The sequence below is a fragment of the Pipra filicauda genome, unplaced genomic scaffold (genome assembly GCF_003945595.2).
Source record: "Pipra filicauda isolate LSUMZ 115617 unplaced genomic scaffold, ASM394559v2 scaffold60_size3304689_pilon, whole genome shotgun sequence".
In the NCBI taxonomy this organism is placed as follows: domain Eukaryota; kingdom Metazoa; phylum Chordata; class Aves; order Passeriformes; family Pipridae; genus Pipra; species Pipra filicauda.
This window is the reverse complement of record NW_024104765.1, coordinates 329342-347804: the sequence shown is the minus strand read 5'-3', so window position 1 is coordinate 347804 and position 18463 is coordinate 329342. Positions and strand designations below refer to the sequence as shown.

Sequence of the window (18463 nt, the reverse complement as noted above, 5' to 3'; positions counted from 1 at the left end):
GCAGCGGGAGGGGCGGGACAGGGCCCGGGCCCCGCCCGTCCTTTCAGCCGTCCGGCGGCGGGAGGGGACCGGGGAGCGTGTACCCATCGGGCGGGGCTGTGGGCTTGCCTCCTCTATGAATCATAGAATCATAAAGGTTGGAGGAGATCTACAAGATCATCCAGTTCAACCGTCTACCCAGCGCTACCACTGTAACCCCTAAACCACTAAACCATATCACCCAGCGCCAGATCCAGGCGCCTCTTGAACGCTTCCAGGGATGGTGATTCCACCACCTACCTCCTTGGGTAACCTATTCCGACGCCGGGCCACCCTAACAGTGAAAAGTTTGTTTCCTAATGTCTGATCTAAGTCCCCCGTGTCTCAGCTAAAGGCCATTTCCTCATCCTCTCACTGCAGGCGTGGTAAAAGAGACGATGAGGCTCCCCTTGAGCCTCCTCTGGCCTAAACACTCCTAGCTCCCTCAGCTGTTCCTCATTAAACATGTTGCCCTTCCCAGACATGCTCCAGCACCTCAATGTCCTTTTTAAACTGAGGGGCCCAAAACTGAATGCAGTGCTGAATAAGGAGGTGGGGGAAGGAGCTGGCTCTGTGGGCAGAGGAGCCCTTCACCCCTCAGCGCCCGGGCACGGTCACGCCAATCCCAAGAGCTGCCCGGGATTCATCCAGCAGTGCAAATGCTGGCAATCAGGCTGTCAGCAATTATGTTTTAAATGTGGGAAATGGAAAAGGAGGGGTAGTAAGTTTTGCCCGTCTGTTGATCTTAAGTGCCAGGATGGGGAAAGGGTATTTCCATGTGAAGACGGGTCTCTGGAAGTGCAGTTGGTTGAGCAGAAAAATACATTGGATTTTAAACATTTGATTTCTGTTGTGTAGATCCAAACCCAAGACTTTGGGCATCTGAAAACTCCTGGTTATGTAAATGCTGCTTTGTGGTGGTGTTTTGTTTCCTTTCATTTGTAAACAGTAAAATTAAGAAAATTGCCCGGAGTCCAGAGGAAACAAAGCCCACCTGATCACCTCTGACTGCTCATGCCACCCTTTCCACTTCCACTGACTTCAGTGCCATCGGGCAGTTTCAGCCCCATTAGAAAGTAGAGGAGAAATTTGAATTTTTGGAAAAAACAATACATGGAGGGTAGGGAGGTACACAGATCAGTGTTCCCCTAGGTAACCAGCTGGCAGAACCAAGATATGATGGATAATATTACAGACTTCTAGCTGCAGCCAGCTGGAGGATTAGCACATATGTAATTCTGGGCTCACCAACTCCAGTTCACACTTCCTCATACCTGGAGGGTGTGTGAGAGGACTTTGGTGGAGCATATTGCAACCATGGGGACAGAAGGGGACAAACATAAGTCTTGGCAGATAGCTGGCTGAACATGAACTAGCAGTGTGCCCAGGTAGCCAAGAAGGCCAATGGCATCCTGGCTTGTATCAGAAATAATGTGGCCAGCAGGACTAGAGCAGTGATTATCCTCTTGTACTCAGCGCTGGTAAGGCCACATCTTGAGTGCTGTGTCCAGTTCTGGGCCCCTCTGCTGGTTCAGTGGAGGGCAATGAAAATGATGAAAGGTCTGGAGCACAAGTCCTATGAGGAGTGGCTGAGGGAGCTGGGGTCTTCCAGCATGGAGAAAAGGAGACTTGGGGGGATGTTATTGTTCTCAATACAGACTCCTGAAAGGAGTCTGTAGCCAGGTGGGGGTCAGTCTCTTTGCCTAAGGGACAAGTGACAGGACAAGAGGAAATGGTCACAAGTTGCATCAGTGGAGGTTTAGATTGGATATTAGGAAAAATTTCTTCTTGGAAAGGGTAGTCATGTGTTGGAACAGGCTGCCCAACAAGGGCTCGAAAGGCATGTGGATGTGGCGCTTGTGGATATGGTTTAGTGGTGAAGATGGTGATGCTAGGTGTATGGTTGCACTTGATAATCTCAGAGGTCATTTCCAACCTTAATGATTCTATGAAATGTAGAGGTATCCAGATACTCGGAACCACTTGCTCCATGGTTTGCTTTTTTTCAGTAATCAAGCTACCTTTTTTTTTTTTTTTTGAAAGATGGCGGATTAATAGTATATTGCAGGTTAACTTGTCCCTTCTAAATCCAGATGGAGTATCTAAAGAATTTTTTTTTGTTTTTGTGACTAAATATAAGACGAGAAAATTAGTAGGGAAATAAGTTTTGGTGTCAAGAGAGGATTGAGTGGTATGTCTGGGTTTTGTGTCAACATTTAATTCACAACATATCATCTGCTAATCTGGTAGCTATTGTTTTGGCAGCATATGCCACACAGCTGATTTTGTTTGGAAACTATTGAGTAGGAAATCCAAGTGAAGCTTGCTGCTCTTGTTTGTTTTCATTTTTGTCTAATTGAAATAAGTCAATAGGAGGTTTTTGCAGGAGCCTTCATTTTTGGGAAGGTAGCTTGATTTTCTTGAGGGGAAGGGGGATTTTTTTACAGTACTGTAAGAGATTATCTGCATACAGCTCCCAAGCAATTTTCCTCCTCACATTTTATATGGGAAGGCAAAACATTTATATCACCACACTGAGAAAGCACACTTGCTTATCGGCACATGCACACCTTCCCAGCAGTTACACCATCCATGCAGATAAAAGTTCTGATCCAAAGTCAGTCAGGGTCATGATAGTATTTTCCAGGTTGTGGTAGGATGGGTTTATGTCAGAACACATTTGCCATATAATGGTGGCAAGGACTGTTAGATTGGTGCTAGTTGTTGGGCACTTCCCATCTTTCTTATGGAGGACAGGTAAGTCCCAGACACCCTTGACAGGGAAGGATTCGACTCTGTAAAAAGAACAGCATTGGCCAGAGAGAAAATATTCTCCATGTGAAGAGCTGTGAGATAAGGCTTTTTGCATAGAAAGAGAAGCAAAGAGGGACATAGAAGAGAGTTTGGGTTTTGATGTGAATGTTGTTACTTGGCATGTGTACTAAGCATGTTCCAGCTAGCCAGGTTAACCATACAGTGATGAAAAGCTTGTATTGCTTACTGTTTCTAGTTTTGCTTTATGACTGTGGGAAAGTGTTGTATTTTATCTTTAATGTGAATATTTTATTCCTATCATCTGACCCAACAGGATGTTGAAATGTTCAATCCATCAGGGCGTATAAAGCTGTTTGGCATCTTTTTATAGAAGAGACTCTATAAAGAGTAGAGTAGTAAATATCTGTGGAATTTCTGAGTCACCCATCGTCTGATATCTGAGTATCTCTTCTGAAAAATAACCACACAAAAAAACTCTTCCTTTTCCAAACCTAAGTCCGTTACTGAGATTTATTTTCCTTTCAAATAAATTCCTTTGGGATTTTGCATTCAAAGGATTCTGCTGTATGCCATATTCATTCAGAACGTAATGGCAGTTTCTGCTTTTCTTGAGACTCACATCCCCTTATCGTTTGAGCTGCAGAAGAGCCTCTGTAGGGAACAGAGCAAACCCGATGCTGTGCCCGGCAGACATCGTTAGCATGCGACAGCCAGGCTATTGCAGTCCGGGGAGCAGCAGCAGTGCCTCCACGTCTTTGCTGATTGACCTCACAGCTCCTTCCTATTTCAAGTACCGCACAGGAACAGAGCTTCATATCGTCTTCAGCATAAAGATAGGGTGCCTCAAGCTACTGATAAGATTATCCCTGCTTTAGAAACACAGTTACAGAGCTGTTGTGGGAAGAAAAAATTCTTTTTGCATCAACGGTGGGACTTCACTGCTATGACTTGTACTGAGAGGGGCAACTTTCATCACGTTTGTTAGGGTTTTCATATGTGAGTGTAAACTGTGTGTCTGCATTCCTGTTTTGCCTGATTTTTAAAATGTTTTAGACACTGTCAGTTTCACAATATTTTAATTAGAGTTGATAACTGGGACTTTTTTTTTTTTTTTGTCCTGAACAAGTCTACGGGAGAAGGGAAAGCAAAAATTAGGAATGAGAAGTACTCCCCCTTGCTCACAGCTAATGATGAGGGAACCCATTGTTGCACTGAGGCATGTGCAACAATATTGTCATAATAAGGACATAACTGCAGAAGAAAAAACAAACAGACCAGCTAGACAGGGGTGGCATTGAGAGCGTTCTGTGTGGTTGCTGCTCCGCTCATGTCATTCTCAAGAGTCCTTATGCTGCTTTTCAGCAGCTCTTGCTCATTTCTGTCATTCCCATTGAAAAAAGGCAGTTTTCAGACAGCAGCATGCAGTGGTTGGGACCCCTACCACTGACAATCCAAAACAGTTTTAAGGCAATTTACATTTTAAAAATGAAAGTCTCTTAGAGTGAATCTTCTGTGTTTCATAACATTTTGTGTATGTCTTCTATAATACTTGATAGCCAGCTGTGTCTCTGAGAGACAAACAAGCCTTCCAGCAAAGATTAAAGCAGTCATTATTCTTCAAACAAAAATTATTCTTCTGATTAAGCTGATAAATTTTTTTCAACAGAATTCAGTATGGAAGGAAAAAGACACTTTCTTTGGTTCTACTTTCATTAATGAGTGAGCAAATTGTTTCTAACTGGGAACAGAATAATACCAAAACTGAAAGCATCCCCTCTGGAAAGAAAAAGCTAGTTTCTACTACAAAGGAAGAACAGAGAAACATGTGCAGTACTGAATTTTCTCATTACAACAATAGGGAGCCAGATACCTTAGAGTGGGTTTAAAGACAAACTTGAGCTAAGACTGCATCTCCAAAAAGGAAGGGCAAGGGGAGACCTGTTTGCGCTCGTAGTTGCTCTGGTCTTCCTTGTGTGCGATCTCAGATTCGCTCAGCCTTGGAGTAGGCCAATTTTTTGCTCAACTCCCTAGTCCAGCTGAAAACTAATATTGCCAGAAAACAAACAAACAAAAAGTATTTTTTTCAGCTGGATGAGTGAGACGATCTGATGTAAGCAGGCCAATGCAGTTGGGAAGGCATTTGGGAGTGGGGTCACAGACCAGGACTGACCTCTGCCTTCAACACTTGGGCTCCCAATAAGTTTAAGCTGGGATAAGTTAAAATCCTTCTAGTGCCCTCTCTCATCTAGGCACTCTTCAGATCTCAGACAGGGAACACAGCTCCTAAGAAGACTACAGAGGGCAGAAATTTCACAGGTTCAACAGAGCGAACTCCATAGTAAGGAACTCTGTCACGCAGTAACCTGGAACTCTCAGATTTTCTGCACCTTACAGTTGCTTTTTAATATATAAATACCACCACATAGAATCATAGAATCATTAAGGTTGGAAGAGACCTCCAAATCATTGAGTCCAGCCTTTGACCGAACACCACCATGCCAACTACGCCATAGCGCTAAGTGCCATGTCCAGTCGTTTCTTGAACATTTCCAGGGATGGTGATTCTACCGCTGCCCTGTGCAGCCCATTCCAATGCTTAACCATGCTTTCAGTGACAACATTTCTAGTCTCCAACCTGAACCTCCTCTGGTACAGCTTAAGGCCATTCCCTCTTGTCCTGAGAAGAGGCTGACCCCCACCTGGCTAAAACCTCCTTTCAGGTAATTCTAGAGATTGAAAATGTCTCCCCTGAGCCTCCTTTCCTCCAGGCTAAACACCCCCAGCTCCCTCATCTGCTCCTCATAGGACTTACCCTCTAGACCCTTCTCTGGATGCACTCCAGTACCTCAATGTCTTGCTTGTAGTGAGATGTCTAGAACTGGACACAAGACTTGAGGTGTGGTCTCACCAGGGCCAAGTACAGGGGGACAATCACTGCCCTAGTCCTGCTGGCTACAGTATTTCTGATACAAGCCAGGATGCCATTGGCCTTTTTGGCCACTGCTCGCTAATGTTCAGCTGGTGTTGACCAGCACCCCCAGGTCCTTTTCCACCAGGCAGGTTTACAGCCTCTCTGCCCCCAACCTGTAGTGCTGAAGGGGTTGTTGGGACCCAAGTGCAGTACTCAGCACTTGGTCTTATTGAACCTCACACAACTGGCCTTGGCCCATCAATCCAGCCTGTCCAGATCCCTCTGCAGAGCCTTCTTGCCCTCCAACAGACCAACGCTCCCACCCAACTTAGTGTCATCTACAAACTCACTGAGGGTTCACTCTATCCTCTCTCTCAAATCATTAATAAAGATATTAAAGAGGACTGGCCCCAACACTGATCCCTGGGGGGCACTACAGGTCACCACCATCCTTTGGGCCCAGCCATCTAGCTAGTTTTTCACCTAGCAAAGAGTGAACTTGTCCAAGTCATGGGCTGCCAGCTTTTCCAGGAGAATGCCATGGGAGATGGTGTCAAAGGCTTTGCTGTAAGTCCAGGTAGTCTACATCCACAGCCATCCCCTCACCCACTGGGTGCGTCGCCTGGTCATAAAAGGAGATCAGGTTAGTCAGGCAAGACTTACCTTTCACAAAACCATGCTAGCTGGGCTTGATCCCCTGGTTGTGCTGCATGATGGCTCTCAAGGTGATCTGTTCCTTGACCTTGCCCAACACTAGAGATAAGGAACCTGTAGTTCCCCGGATCCTCCTTCTTGTAGATGGGTGTCACATTGGTTAACCTCCAGTTAACTGGGACCTCTCCAGTTAGCCAAGATTGATGATAAATGATGGAAAGGGGCTTGGAGAGCTCTTCCACCAGCTCCCTCAGTACTCTCAGATGAATCCCATCTGGTCCTACAGACTAAATGGGTCTAAATGGCTCAGCAGTCCACCAACTACTTCCTGCTGGATTGCAGGGGCCTGTTCTGCTCCCTGTCCCTGTCTACAATTTCAGGGGGCTGTTTGCCCTGAGGATAACCGGTCTTTCTATTGAAGACTGAGGCAAAGAAGGCATCAAGTACCTCAGCCTTTTTCTCATCCTTGGTTACAGTGTTCCCCTCTGCATCCAATAAAGGATGGAGATTTTCCTTGGCCCTCTTTACAATGTTAATGTATTTATAAAAGCACTTTTAATTATCTTTCACAGCAGTAGCCAGATTGAGTTCTAGCTGAGCTTTTGCCTTTCTGATTTTCTCTGTACATGACCTAACAAGACCCTTGTGCTCTTCCTGAGTTTCCTGCCCCTTTTTCCAAAGGTCATAAACTCTCTATTTTTCCCTGAATTCTAGTGAAAGCTCCCTATTCATCCAGGCCAGTCTTCTTCCCCACTGGCTCATCCTTTGGCACACAGGGACAGCCTGCTCCTTTGCCTTTAAGATTTCCTTCTTGAAGTATGTCCAGCCTTCCTGGACCCCTTTGTTTTTAGGGGCTGTTTTCCAAGGGACTCTCTGAAACAGTGTCCTGAACAGACCGAAGTTCACCCTCTGAAGTCCAAGGTAGAAGTTTTGCTGACCCACTTCCTTATTTCATCACAAATTGAAAACTATATTTTCATGGTTGCTATGCCCAAGGTGGCCTCTGACCACCATATCTCCCACCAGACCTTCTCTGTTTGTAAACAGAAGGTCAAGCAGGGCCCCACCACTAGTAGGCTCACTTATGAGCTGTGTCAGCAAGTTATTTTTCACACACTCCAGGAACGTCCTAGACTGCCTCCTCTCTGCTGTCATGAGCTTCCAGCAGACATCCAGCAAGTTAAAGTCTCCCACAAGAAAAAGGGCTAGTGATCATGAAATGTCAGCCAGCCACTTATAAAATAGTTCATCTGCCTCTTCATCCTGGTTGGGTGATCTATAACAGACTCCCACCAGGCACCCAACCTAATCATCATTATCATTGAGCTTTATACAGTTGAAACACTTCCTAATGTACAGAGCCACCCACCACCTCTCCTTCCTCTCCTATCCCTTTTGAAGAGCTTGTAGTCATTCACTGCAACACTCCAGTCATGGGAGTTATTCCACCATATTTCCATGATGGTGACTATGTTATAGCTTTCCTGCCACTCAATGGCCTCTGGCTCCTCTTAATTCAATACAATAGAGTGGCACTGTTTAATGTTTATATACTAGGTACGATGGAGATACAACTGTGAGTGTCATAAAGATGCTTAAACAGTTTGACATTAAAGTGATAGGATTGTAACTACTCAGTTCAATAGGCTCTTGGGGCTTTTTTTCTTTTCCATCTCTGTAGGACAGTTACAATTGCTCAGATGTCTTTAATGCCATAAAAAAGTTTGGATTTAAAGTTAAATTTTGATTTTCTCAGTACTACAGGTGATCACAATATTCCTACAGTAGTACAGGTAATCCCAGTATTCCTACAGTGATTTTAGCCTTTGAATTACTTATGTGAATGGGACCTTGTTCAGCCATCCATGGCTTTTGTCAGGCATTCAGCAGCAGTACCGGGAGGAAGGTGCTCACCTGGCAGGTAGCTCCCTCCAGCATGCAGCTGGAAGGCTTTGTTTGGACTTGCAGTCCAGCTCCAAGATATGGTACCTTCAGTCACACTCCAGAGGCATCAGCTTCTCTGGGGTACCAAGGTCCTGATTCAGGCACCCGTTAGGCTATGTGGTACCTTCCTCTCTGTAAAACTACAGAACATTCACATATAATTCCTGGATAACAGTCACAGTAAGTTTAAGCTAAATAAACTATACTATGAATAAATTATACTGCGAAGAATTCATGTAAGAGGCAAGGAATTCGGTCTTTCTCCTTATTTTGTAATGTTACTCAGCAGTATAGCCACATCCCAGGTAAAAATGGCCACCAAAGCATTGATATTCAGTAAGATGCATAAGGCAGAACATAAACACTTATTCCTTAGCTTAGTTATTAAAAATAAAGCTATAGGCTTTCTGGTGAGGAGTGGTTCATCTGCCTAGTCCAATGTGGGAATCAATTAACAGGTACAGTAACCAAAATATATTTTAATAAATTCAGGCTTCACTTGCTTAGGAAAACCACCGTAATTTAAAATTCTAAGAGAAAGGCCTTTCTGAGCACTGTGCAGTGTATTGTTAGGAGTGATGTGTGCCTAAAAGAATATTTGTGTTTTATGGACAGTTGATTTGCCCAAGACAACACAAAATACAAATCTGATGTAAAATGTCAGACAGCAAACAGGGTGGGAGTTAAGGCTCACAACACACGTGTCTTCAGGCTGTGCCGTTGCTACTGTGAAAGAACAAAGTGTGCAGTGTTTGAACTGATGCCAATGAGTGCTCAAAAGATGCAGATAAATCCTGTGACTTCAAATAAATGCCACGGTTTCCTCATATCTTTCTGATGATACAAGATGCTTTATGGTTCTGGTTTGAACAGTGTGCCAGGAGAGACGATCAGGTTTCACTCATTTAGTTTATATTACCTAGAAGATAAGCAGTTTCCATCTTCAAGGCTTAAAGAGTAACTCCCTTTGTCGGAAATCTATTGTTAATTGTTAATTCCACTAGAAAGCTGGGGTCCAGCTGCAATCATTCACTGAGGTGCAGGTAAGTTAAGAGTTTCTTGTTATAAAATGCAGTTTCACTGAAGGAGAAGTTGTTTTTCAGATGTCAAATAGGCTTGATAATAGCCTCAATCGAGTGTAGCATCAGTCAGCATAAACCAAGGATATAATCCTCTTTTTGCTGCACTACCGCAGTACTTTATAACTATAGAGTTAAAAATTTTAATGGGGCCATTGATGATTGCTTGTCCATGTGGAAATCTTTTGACTTTTTCAATTCTTTTTTTATTTTATGAGTTGACTAAAGCATTAAAACAGTAACAGTAGCCTGAATGGAACAGTAATACTTATTAATGTTGAAGATCATTTGCTTCGGAAGGAGGTTTTTGGTTACACCAGGAGAGCATGGGAGGGATGGGTTATTCGTTTGGCATGAAGGTGAGGAGAAATGCAGTTGTAGTTGTGTAGGTGAAATATGTCCATCATGACTTAAAAAAATTAAGTCATTTTGCTGAACTTAATTTTTTTTAATTACAGAGTTTACTAAGTAACAAAGAAAACAGTGAACTGTGTCTGCCCTCTCTCAAAACCCATTCATTGCTGCAGAGAAGAGACCACAGCAATTAGCAGCTGGCAAAACATCACACTCAGCAGCTGCTGGTTTTTTAAGTAGTGGTTGTGGTTTTCCTAAATACAAAACAAGACAGGATTTTGTCACCACTTGCTATAATAATAATGCCAAGCGTGTTTTATGTTATGAAGCCACTGAAAATGTAGTTTAGAAGTTGTATTTTCAGAGAAGTGAATGTTTGGCAGCTAAGATCCTGAAGCCCAGAAAGGAAGATTTGTCCCAAATCACTGCAGAAGCTCATGCAAAAGTCAAGTGTAAATGCCAAACCAACCAGCTTCAGTATGGAACTAAATGACTAGCTGAGCCCTTTTCCATCTAGTCTTTTCTTTTCCTTTTCTGTAGTTGTTTGGCAAATAAACACCTAGGCTAATGTTTTTACACACCACATGTATATTTTAAGCACTATTTAATTGTTTGTGGATTTCTACTTTTAATATCAGAGTAACCAGCGGTTTATCTCCCAATGTACGAAAGGGCTTATTTCTTGCTCCAAGGAGCTAAAAGTTAATAATAGGCATAGAACAGTGAGTGGTTAGAATCAGTAAGCTAAGGGGAAAGCAAGGGACTGGGCTATGAGAGATCATCATTCTTTTCACAGATCTGCTTCTGATGTGCTGACTGATGCTGGTAAACCTCTCTGGTGGACATCTCCACCTCAACAGCAAGTGTTGTCTTTGTCTAGATTGCCAATGTTTTGAGGATAAGACTCCCTTTCTTATTACATGTTAATGAAGGGTTTATATCAATGAAGTTCATTCTAAAGTTATAGATTACTTTTTTGTCTATCCATGAGACAAGAGCAAGCTATTGTCAATATATTTACCTCTGCCATTTGGAGGCCTCCACCTTCCACTGAAAGCATCTGAAGGATGAAACAGGTGGGAAACCTTTGGCTCACATCAGCCTGAGAACCACAGACTCTGCTGCACTACCAACCACTAGCAACTGTTGTGGCAGAAGTGAACAACTTGGCCAGCACACGGCCAGGAGAGCTCCGTTTGCTCATGGGTTGTCACACCTTACCTGGCTTGGTTTTGAAGAGCCTTAAAAAGCAATGAGTATCAATACTATATTAAGGTTACAGCTTTACTTATTCTATGATAAGAGATGAGTTGTCTGAAGAAGTCAAAGTTAATTTTTGTGACCTCTGTTTTCTCGTTTACTCTCTTATAAGGATCTGGAGATCACCTTGGAGTTCTCGTCATTGAACAGGAAACAAAGGTGTTGCAAGGTTAGTGTCTTGTAGTAATAGTTCTTCAGCTCCTATTGCAGATGTGCAACAGTTTGAACAGCTGGTGCATGTGCAGCTTGGTACTGTTCCTTGGTGTTCCCAGGAGGTTTCCTCATCCCTCCTCTTCTCTAGCACTGGAGCACTGAAATAGATAGACCATGATGGGGACTGGTGAACTGTCAGGAATAGTTTCTGCACAACTAAGCTGTTTTAAAGCCAGAGAAAAAGCAAATCAGTGTTTTTCAGCCTGTGGATTTCACACCTCTGGCAGTCAGTAAGGAAGCAGTAGGCAGTCCATGAAATAAAGACTCAGCAACCATAAAATGGATGCACACTTCCTTATATCAACAAACAGAGAAGGTAAGGGGAAAATGCAGTTACTAAATGAACATCTGAAGTTAGGCTTCATTATTTGTTTGGTTGTTTATGGAAACCATTGTGCCAATGCTTCTTTTTTCTTTTCCTTGCTGTTTGGGAAAAAAATAAAAGTGCTGTGATGCTGTTTTGATTAAAGTGTAAAAAAAAAAAAAATTGAGAGGATGAACTCTCAAAACTGTTACCAGTTCTGATATTTTGATTCTATACCCTCCTCTGTGATTTCTAATTCTGCTCTCTGCTTTCTCATTTTTGCCACTATTTACGGTTCTCTTTCTTCCTGTAATATATATAAAAAAAGGGTAAGTTGTAGGTGCAGCAAAATATTCCCCAGGAATGTTTAGTTTAGAAAAAGGGGTTTTTCCATCTCTCAACCTGTGAGGATAATTCAGTTTGCATGTGCAGAATTGATAGATCCACTGTTCACAGGATTGTGTTCTTTCTCTTATTTCTTGCCATTCCACTTCCATTTCCCATAACACTGTGCCTTCTTCCTGTAATTTTTCAGCTCTCCAAGCTCCAAATCGTCTGCCCTCTTTGTGCCTCTAACACTTTGGATGCTTTCCCCACTTCTTTTTAGTTATTCAGTTTGTTCTTGCATTTTCTTACTGTCCCTCTCCTCTCCCCCAATTTTCCTCCACACAAAGATACCTTTTCTGCTTTTAAAGTAATTAAATTAGCAGAGCTGATTGAAATCTAGGTGAAGCAATTCTCTGAGCCCTGTGCTTTTCAACAGATGCATTACTCAATGTACATTAGTCAATCTTCTGTAGACCTCAGTGAATGACAGAAATGAATATTTGATGAATATATTCAACAACAATGGCATTATTCAAACACTTTACTCAATGAAGTACATTCAGCACATTCAGAAGTTAATGGTGCATTCAGGTTACTCTGTTTGCTCAGCAGAGCATGTGCCTAGCCCCAAGGGGGGAAACCAAGTCACTCATACATTTGAGGGAAACCAAGGGGTGGGGAGGCTCTTCTGGTCATTTGTGTCTCTAGTGAGCAGGAAAAAATGTGTGTGTATGTTGGTGGTGGTTGGTTTAAGTCACATCTAGGAAGTAAATTATGTATGTGAGGAGGAAGAGAGATGACCTGCTCTATTTACTGACTGGCAGAACTTGTTCTCATGCTTATCACTTGTACTTCAGTCAGAAATGAGTAAAACAAATCAATGTATCTCTGATCTTCAGCTTTTGTCCCAATTGGAGTGTGCACGTGTATCAAGCCGGGGGTTGAAGTAAATCTAACCTCACTTCTTGCTCCATTCAATGTTTTCTTGAGCACTTGGTGGGTCCTTCCAACTCAGAATATTCTGAGAAATGATTCTGTGAAATAATCTATCTTCTACTGATAAGACTCTTTAGTGCCTCCTTTGTAATTTCCTGTAGAGGCCAAGTCTTTTTTGTGGTCTTAATGTCCACAGTGCCAAATAGATGCTGCTTTGACACTTTTGTAGCTTTTTTAAACCTTTGAGTATTTTCATTGTCAGCCTCAGCATTGGATGTAAATTGATGTAAATTGATGTCATCTACATTTTCCACAATCTACTCAATTTCTTTAGCCAGCTTCCCTTCTTGACTCCCTTTGATTCATTCTGCACAAAATGAACCTCCTCTGAATGCTAAGGCTGAAATCTCTCCTTGGCTACAAAGATTTGAATCACATTTTTTCTTCTCTTGTCCTCAGGTTAGTCAGAATATAATTTTGCCAAAGTGTCACACCCTGACACCACTCAGCATCTGCTTTGATGTGTGTTGCCACTTCTAGAAGTGCTACAAAACCTCTTACCACTGTCATATTTTTCCTACTGCTCAGCTGTGTGCTTATTAGAAGATTTCTCTTTTATTGTTGTCTGAATCCTCACCTTGCTCTTAATTCCATACAGCCCACATAATGTCTTTGTCTTCTCTAGCCTCAGCTAACTTTACTTCTCATCAGTCTGTGCCCGTGCTGTTCCATGAAGTCAATTTTCTCTTGTTTATCAGTTGAGTAACTCCTTATCTTTGAGGTCCATTTTAGTTTTTCCATTCCATATGTTCTTTGCAAGGCTTCAGTGAATTAATTGCATTTTCAAAGCATACAAAAGCATCAGTTAACATCCACATCTATAGCAAGAGTGGTGCATAAAGCAAACAAATCTTTTAAAGGCACATTTGCAGCTCCTTTGAAGAGAGGAGCTGTGCTGGTTATAACCCAAACAATACCACGAAACAGGCTCTGTGGCCCTTTAGGCTTGAAGCTGAAGGTTGTCCTTTACAGCCATTTCTCAATATCATGTGAAGGCTGCCAAGTGGAAAAAAATATAACCAAAGTTCTGCAGGCTTCTGGCTGTAGAAGCACTGCTGGCCACAAGACCTGACCTGCAGTCCTTTAATAGATTTCAGTTTCTCCTCAACAGAGCACATAGACCAGGAACCATCTTCAGATCTGTAAAATCCTCAAAGTAAATGTCTCAGACTATATTTAGGTATCTCCATGGCCTGATTTCCACCAGTGTTGGCTGCCACTGATTTTTGCGCCTTGCTGGTGACCCAGCATATCTTTTATTTCTGTTCAGCTGAAGGCTCAGAACTGGTATAATTCCAGGCATGGATTAATAGGTGACATTAGGCTTTTTACATTAGAAAGGGATGGTGTGGTTATTGTGGCCATTAGCAAAAGCCCCTTTCAGCCGTACTCATTTTACATGGCATAACAAAATTCAGTCTTCCCTTTGACAGTGCTTGTGTGCATCTTAAAAATCTTAGGAAGGGCCTCTTTAGTTTTTCTGTCTAATCTTCTTCAGAGGACAGCTCATCCACAAGATGCACACATATGTGCTCACATTCATACCTGCTCCTGTGAACCCTTTGTTTCCTTGCCTGTGCTTTATCACAGTGGTATCATTATGCTTTGCTGTTCAGCTCCCTTGAGACTGATGCAGTGATTTGGTGTTACTTACCTAGGAAGCATCAAAGCGCTGGTGCTGCTGTCTTCAAGAACTTGGTTTAATCTTCTGCTTGAGCTCTGTTTGCAGATGTGGAGGACAGAAACAGCTCTTTAAAGAGGTATTTCACGAAGTCACTATCCTCCAAACATGTTTAAAAGCATAGGAGCATATGTCTGAAAAGATATAAGCTGTTATTTTTTATCTGCAGCATAGAGAAGTAGCTTGGTAACCATTCTTCCCAGTATAAATCAGCAATATATTAATTTCTGCAGCTGTCCTTCAGCTCCTCGAGTAAGTCATGAGCTCTAATGGTAGCACTGCAGGAATACCCAAATAACCTTGCTCCCCAGCAGAATTCTGGCCATAGGCAGAAGTCATGATGGGCTGAAGAATCAAGAGAGAGCAAAAGAAGTACTGAGCTTCATAGAATCACAGAATCATTTAGGTTGGAAAAGACCTCCAAGATCATCAAGTCCACCCTTTGGCTGATCACAACCTTGTCAACTAGACTGTGGCACTAAGAGCCATGTCCAGTCACTTCTTGAACACCTCTAGGGATGGTGACCCCACCACTTCCCTGGGCAGCCTGTTCCAATGCCTGACAACATTTCCTGTGAAGCTTTGTGATGCTGTGGCCTCATTGCTACTTGAACTCAAACTTGCCAGAGGATGAACTTGCTCATACATCAGGAGTAACTGCAGCTACAGCAATGGGATTTGTATGTGCCACTGCAACCACAAAGGGGTACATTTCCTCTCCTGCTAGGCAGAGCTCGCAGGAGCAGTAGATGGGTAAGGACATTAAAAGAACACAAAGATCTGGAAACTTCTGATTTCCCTCCTCATATCTTCCAGCCATTCTGTGTCCTGGGACTACGTTTACTTTTTGCTCTTTCAAAACAAGGGAGCTTGATATCCTCAAAGATCCACTCAGACCAGGAGATAGGGCCAGGTGGAAAAGTGACTGTATATTCTTGGGGGTTATCTCAGGTCTTCTTTTGACTTTGACAAGAGTCTCACTGCCACTGGCTCCCTTAACCAGCTCTTCCAAAATAAGTGTTACAGATTTAGGACAGGGGAAAACTTGTGCAGATAAGAAACTGTAACACACAGATGCACATATTTTTGGAGCGATAAGATATACACATGATATACACGTAATAAGAAATACAACAAATAAAATCCAATGAAGCAGGACAGGATTTAAAATGTTGCACAAGCTTACCCAGAAGTTAGACCACAGACAAAAAGAAATCAATTTGCACTTGTGTAGTCAAGTTATTATGGGACACGTGGCTCCTATACATAAATTTGAAAGTGAAATCTTATTTGCCTAGGCTTAGTATTTGCATAACTGACAGGTCTAAGTTAAGTGTACTTCAGTGGTAAAGTGCCAGCCTGAACTTGCCAGAGAAAGCTCTACCTGTCAGAAGACCCCCTCACAGAGGACAGTTTAACAGAATGATTAAGCTTCAGCCTAATTGACAAAATGTATTTAAACAGCACATAAATTTTATGTAATAGGCTCAGAATGTACAAATTATCAGAAATAAGATCAGCTTGTTGTTGTTTTCCTTTTTAAATGCCTAATAATTTTAAATTATTTCAGCTATTGGTTATATTTCATGTTGAATGAATGTCTCATTTTTCTTCACCCAAGAGGAAGAATCTCTGATCCTGTGTTTCTTTGATACAGCATTTCCTTCTTTCCTTGAAGAGAAAAATGAGCTGGGGATTCCTACATGATCTGCTGAGTGGAGTGAATAAATACTCAACAGGAGTTGGAAGAATTTGGGTAGCTGTTGTGTTCATGTTCCGCTTACTGGTTTATGTTGCAGCCGCAGAAAACATCTGGAAATATGAACATGATGAATTTGAATGCAATATCAAACAGCCTGGTTGTGAAAATGTCTGCTTTGACCATTTTTTCCCTGTCTCCCACATCAGACTTTGGGCTTTGCAATTAATCATGGTCTCCACCCCTTCACTCTTGGTTGTTTTTCATGTTGCTTACAGAGAGAACAGAGAGAAGCACCACAACCAGAAGCTTTACAGAAACCCAGGAGAGATAGATGGTGGATTGCTGTGCACTTACCTAATCAGCCTCATTTTAAAAACAGGATTTGAAATAGTTTTTCTTGTTCTGTTTTATAAATTGTACAATGGATTCAAAATGCCACATCTTGTGAAATGTGACATAAGACCATGTCCCAGTAGCATAGACTGCTATATTTCCAAACCCACAGAGATGATTTTCCTCTCTTTTCTGGTGGCAACTTCATGCCTGTGCATCATACTAAATCTAAGTGAATTGACTTATCTAATTTTCAAATACTCCCCAAAATGTTATCTGAAGAGATACATGAAGAAACAGCAAGGCTCCAAAAGCAATTGTCGCAAATCAGAAATCATTGGTTACAACAGAGCAGCACCTGCAGGACGATTCCCCGATAGCTCCTCATCTTTGCCTCTGAATATACGAGACGAACAAGAAAAATGTTCCCCATTGACTTGAAAGAAGGCTGGAGACCACCCTCCCATTACACAAGCTGCTTTTGACAAATTGCTTTTCCCATGAGTGCTTTACGGAACTGAAAAGGATAGTTACGGAGGAAATACTGTTTCTCTACTAGTTCCCCATTACTCTAGCTGATAAATTCAGTTACGTTATATATGTCATACATAAAATCATCGAGATCTTTTCATGTTGAAACAAGAAGTGTAGAAGTCTGAGAATCCCATGAAGTTTTAATATAAACACAGATGCTTATGATAAATCATGTGAAACAATTGCTCACAGTTGTGTATTGAATATTGCACAGAATTGCTTTGGTACAAGCAAAAATAGGCTTTTTATACGCAGAGGTGGAAGAACCTGGGACTGATTAAGAAACTGAACAATAAGGGGATGTACAGCATTTGTCAGGTGGGTGGATCTGATGACTGTTGCAACAGCAATAGGAAAGTGCTGGTGTTTGAAGTGAACTATGTAGTCACACGCCCATTCCACCAGACTAGAAAACATATCAAAACCAGAAAAAACCAAGAAGAGGTAGACTAATCTATTTTAGCCCATGGTGATAAAGACAGACTTGCTTATTTAGCTGTTTATGGAGCACCTCCTTCTGAAAGCATCTGAGCCCTTTACAATTTTAAGGGTATTAATCATCAGAACACATCCTCTAAGGAAAGGCACTTGCTCAAACTTGTGCAAGCAGCACCAAGCAGCTCCCAAGTCATTAGATTTGTCTTCTGCTTTGTGGTTGTGGCATTTAAGAGAAAGGATCATTCCCAGTTCCACAGGAGTGAGTAGAGAAATGCAGACCATGCAATATGGCAGAACAGTAGCCAGTAGTCCCTAGTATTGAGTAGCCTGGAATCTGGTCCCTTAAGTAAGGCTGAAAATACTGCTGCTCTTTCCTTCAGTAGATTTCTCTGCTGTAAAAATATGAAAAACCTCCAGTAGAAACAAAGTAAAAAAGAATCATCTATTCCCTTCCCCCCAAGTTTCAGAGTATCTCTTAAATACCATACACTTCTGCTCTGTGTTATGTGTATCATTTGGGAAAAGAGGAAAGGGATAGAAATTAGCTAAGACGTGTCTTCTGTTGAACCTAGACTTTTAAGACAACAGAAACTAGTGCCTAAAAAAACTTATTTCAGGGTGGTGTGCTCTTTCTGTTGCTGAAATGAAAGACCTTTGAACAGATATCAGTAGTGAGCCTGATCAAAATGCACCCTTTAGCATTACATTTATGAGTAGTGGGGTAGCAGTTACAGAATTAGCTTTAAGAACTAGTGAATAAACTATTTGCTTTTTGACTGTGATTTTCAAGGTGTGTTGTTTTTTCTCCTAAAATAAACCTACTTTTATAAGGTTTTGCTGCCGAACTGACCAGTGACAGCAGTCCCTCAGATACCACCTTGCCAGCCTGTGGCCAGTTAAAGTTTTACATCTTGAGTGATGCTGAATCAGTACCTATATC

The 18463-nt window shown here is 42.1% G+C and overlaps 1 protein-coding gene across 2 annotated transcripts; it reads left to right on the top strand.

Moving 5' to 3' along the window:
• Window positions 1-2025: 2025 nt before the first annotated feature.
• On the top strand, window positions 2026-18305 carry GJB7 (gap junction protein beta 7). 2 transcript variants are annotated; one of them, XM_039388111.1, is made up of 3 exons: window positions 2026-3646; window positions 11107-11164; window positions 16174-18305. In XM_039388111.1, the coding sequence occupies exons 1-3, from the start codon at window positions 3468-3470 to the stop codon at window positions 16990-16992; spliced, it is 1056 nt and encodes a 351-aa protein (XP_039244045.1). In that variant the 5' UTR covers window positions 2026-3467; the 3' UTR covers window positions 16993-18305. The 2 variants fall into 2 exon arrangements, with proteins under 2 accessions (XP_039244045.1, XP_039244042.1); XM_039388108.1 differs by lacking the exon at window positions 2026-3646 and adding an exon at window positions 5768-9740 and having other exon boundaries at window positions 11108-11164.
• Window positions 18306-18463: the final 158 nt, after the last annotated feature.

Excerpts from the sequence above, each read along its gene's own strand:
- GJB7 (XM_039388111.1), top strand. The coding sequence starts at position 3,468 with ATGCTGTGCCCGGCAGACATCGTTAGCATGCGACAGCCAGGCTATTGC. Across the intron at positions 3,647-11,106 it reads ATAGGGTGCCTCAAGCTACT|GGATCTGGAGATCACCTTGG; the intron begins GATAAGATTATC and ends ACTCTCTTATAA. Across the intron at positions 11,165-16,173 it reads GGAAACAAAGGTGTTGCAAG|CATTTCCTTCTTTCCTTGAA; the intron begins GTTAGTGTCTTG and ends TCTTTGATACAG.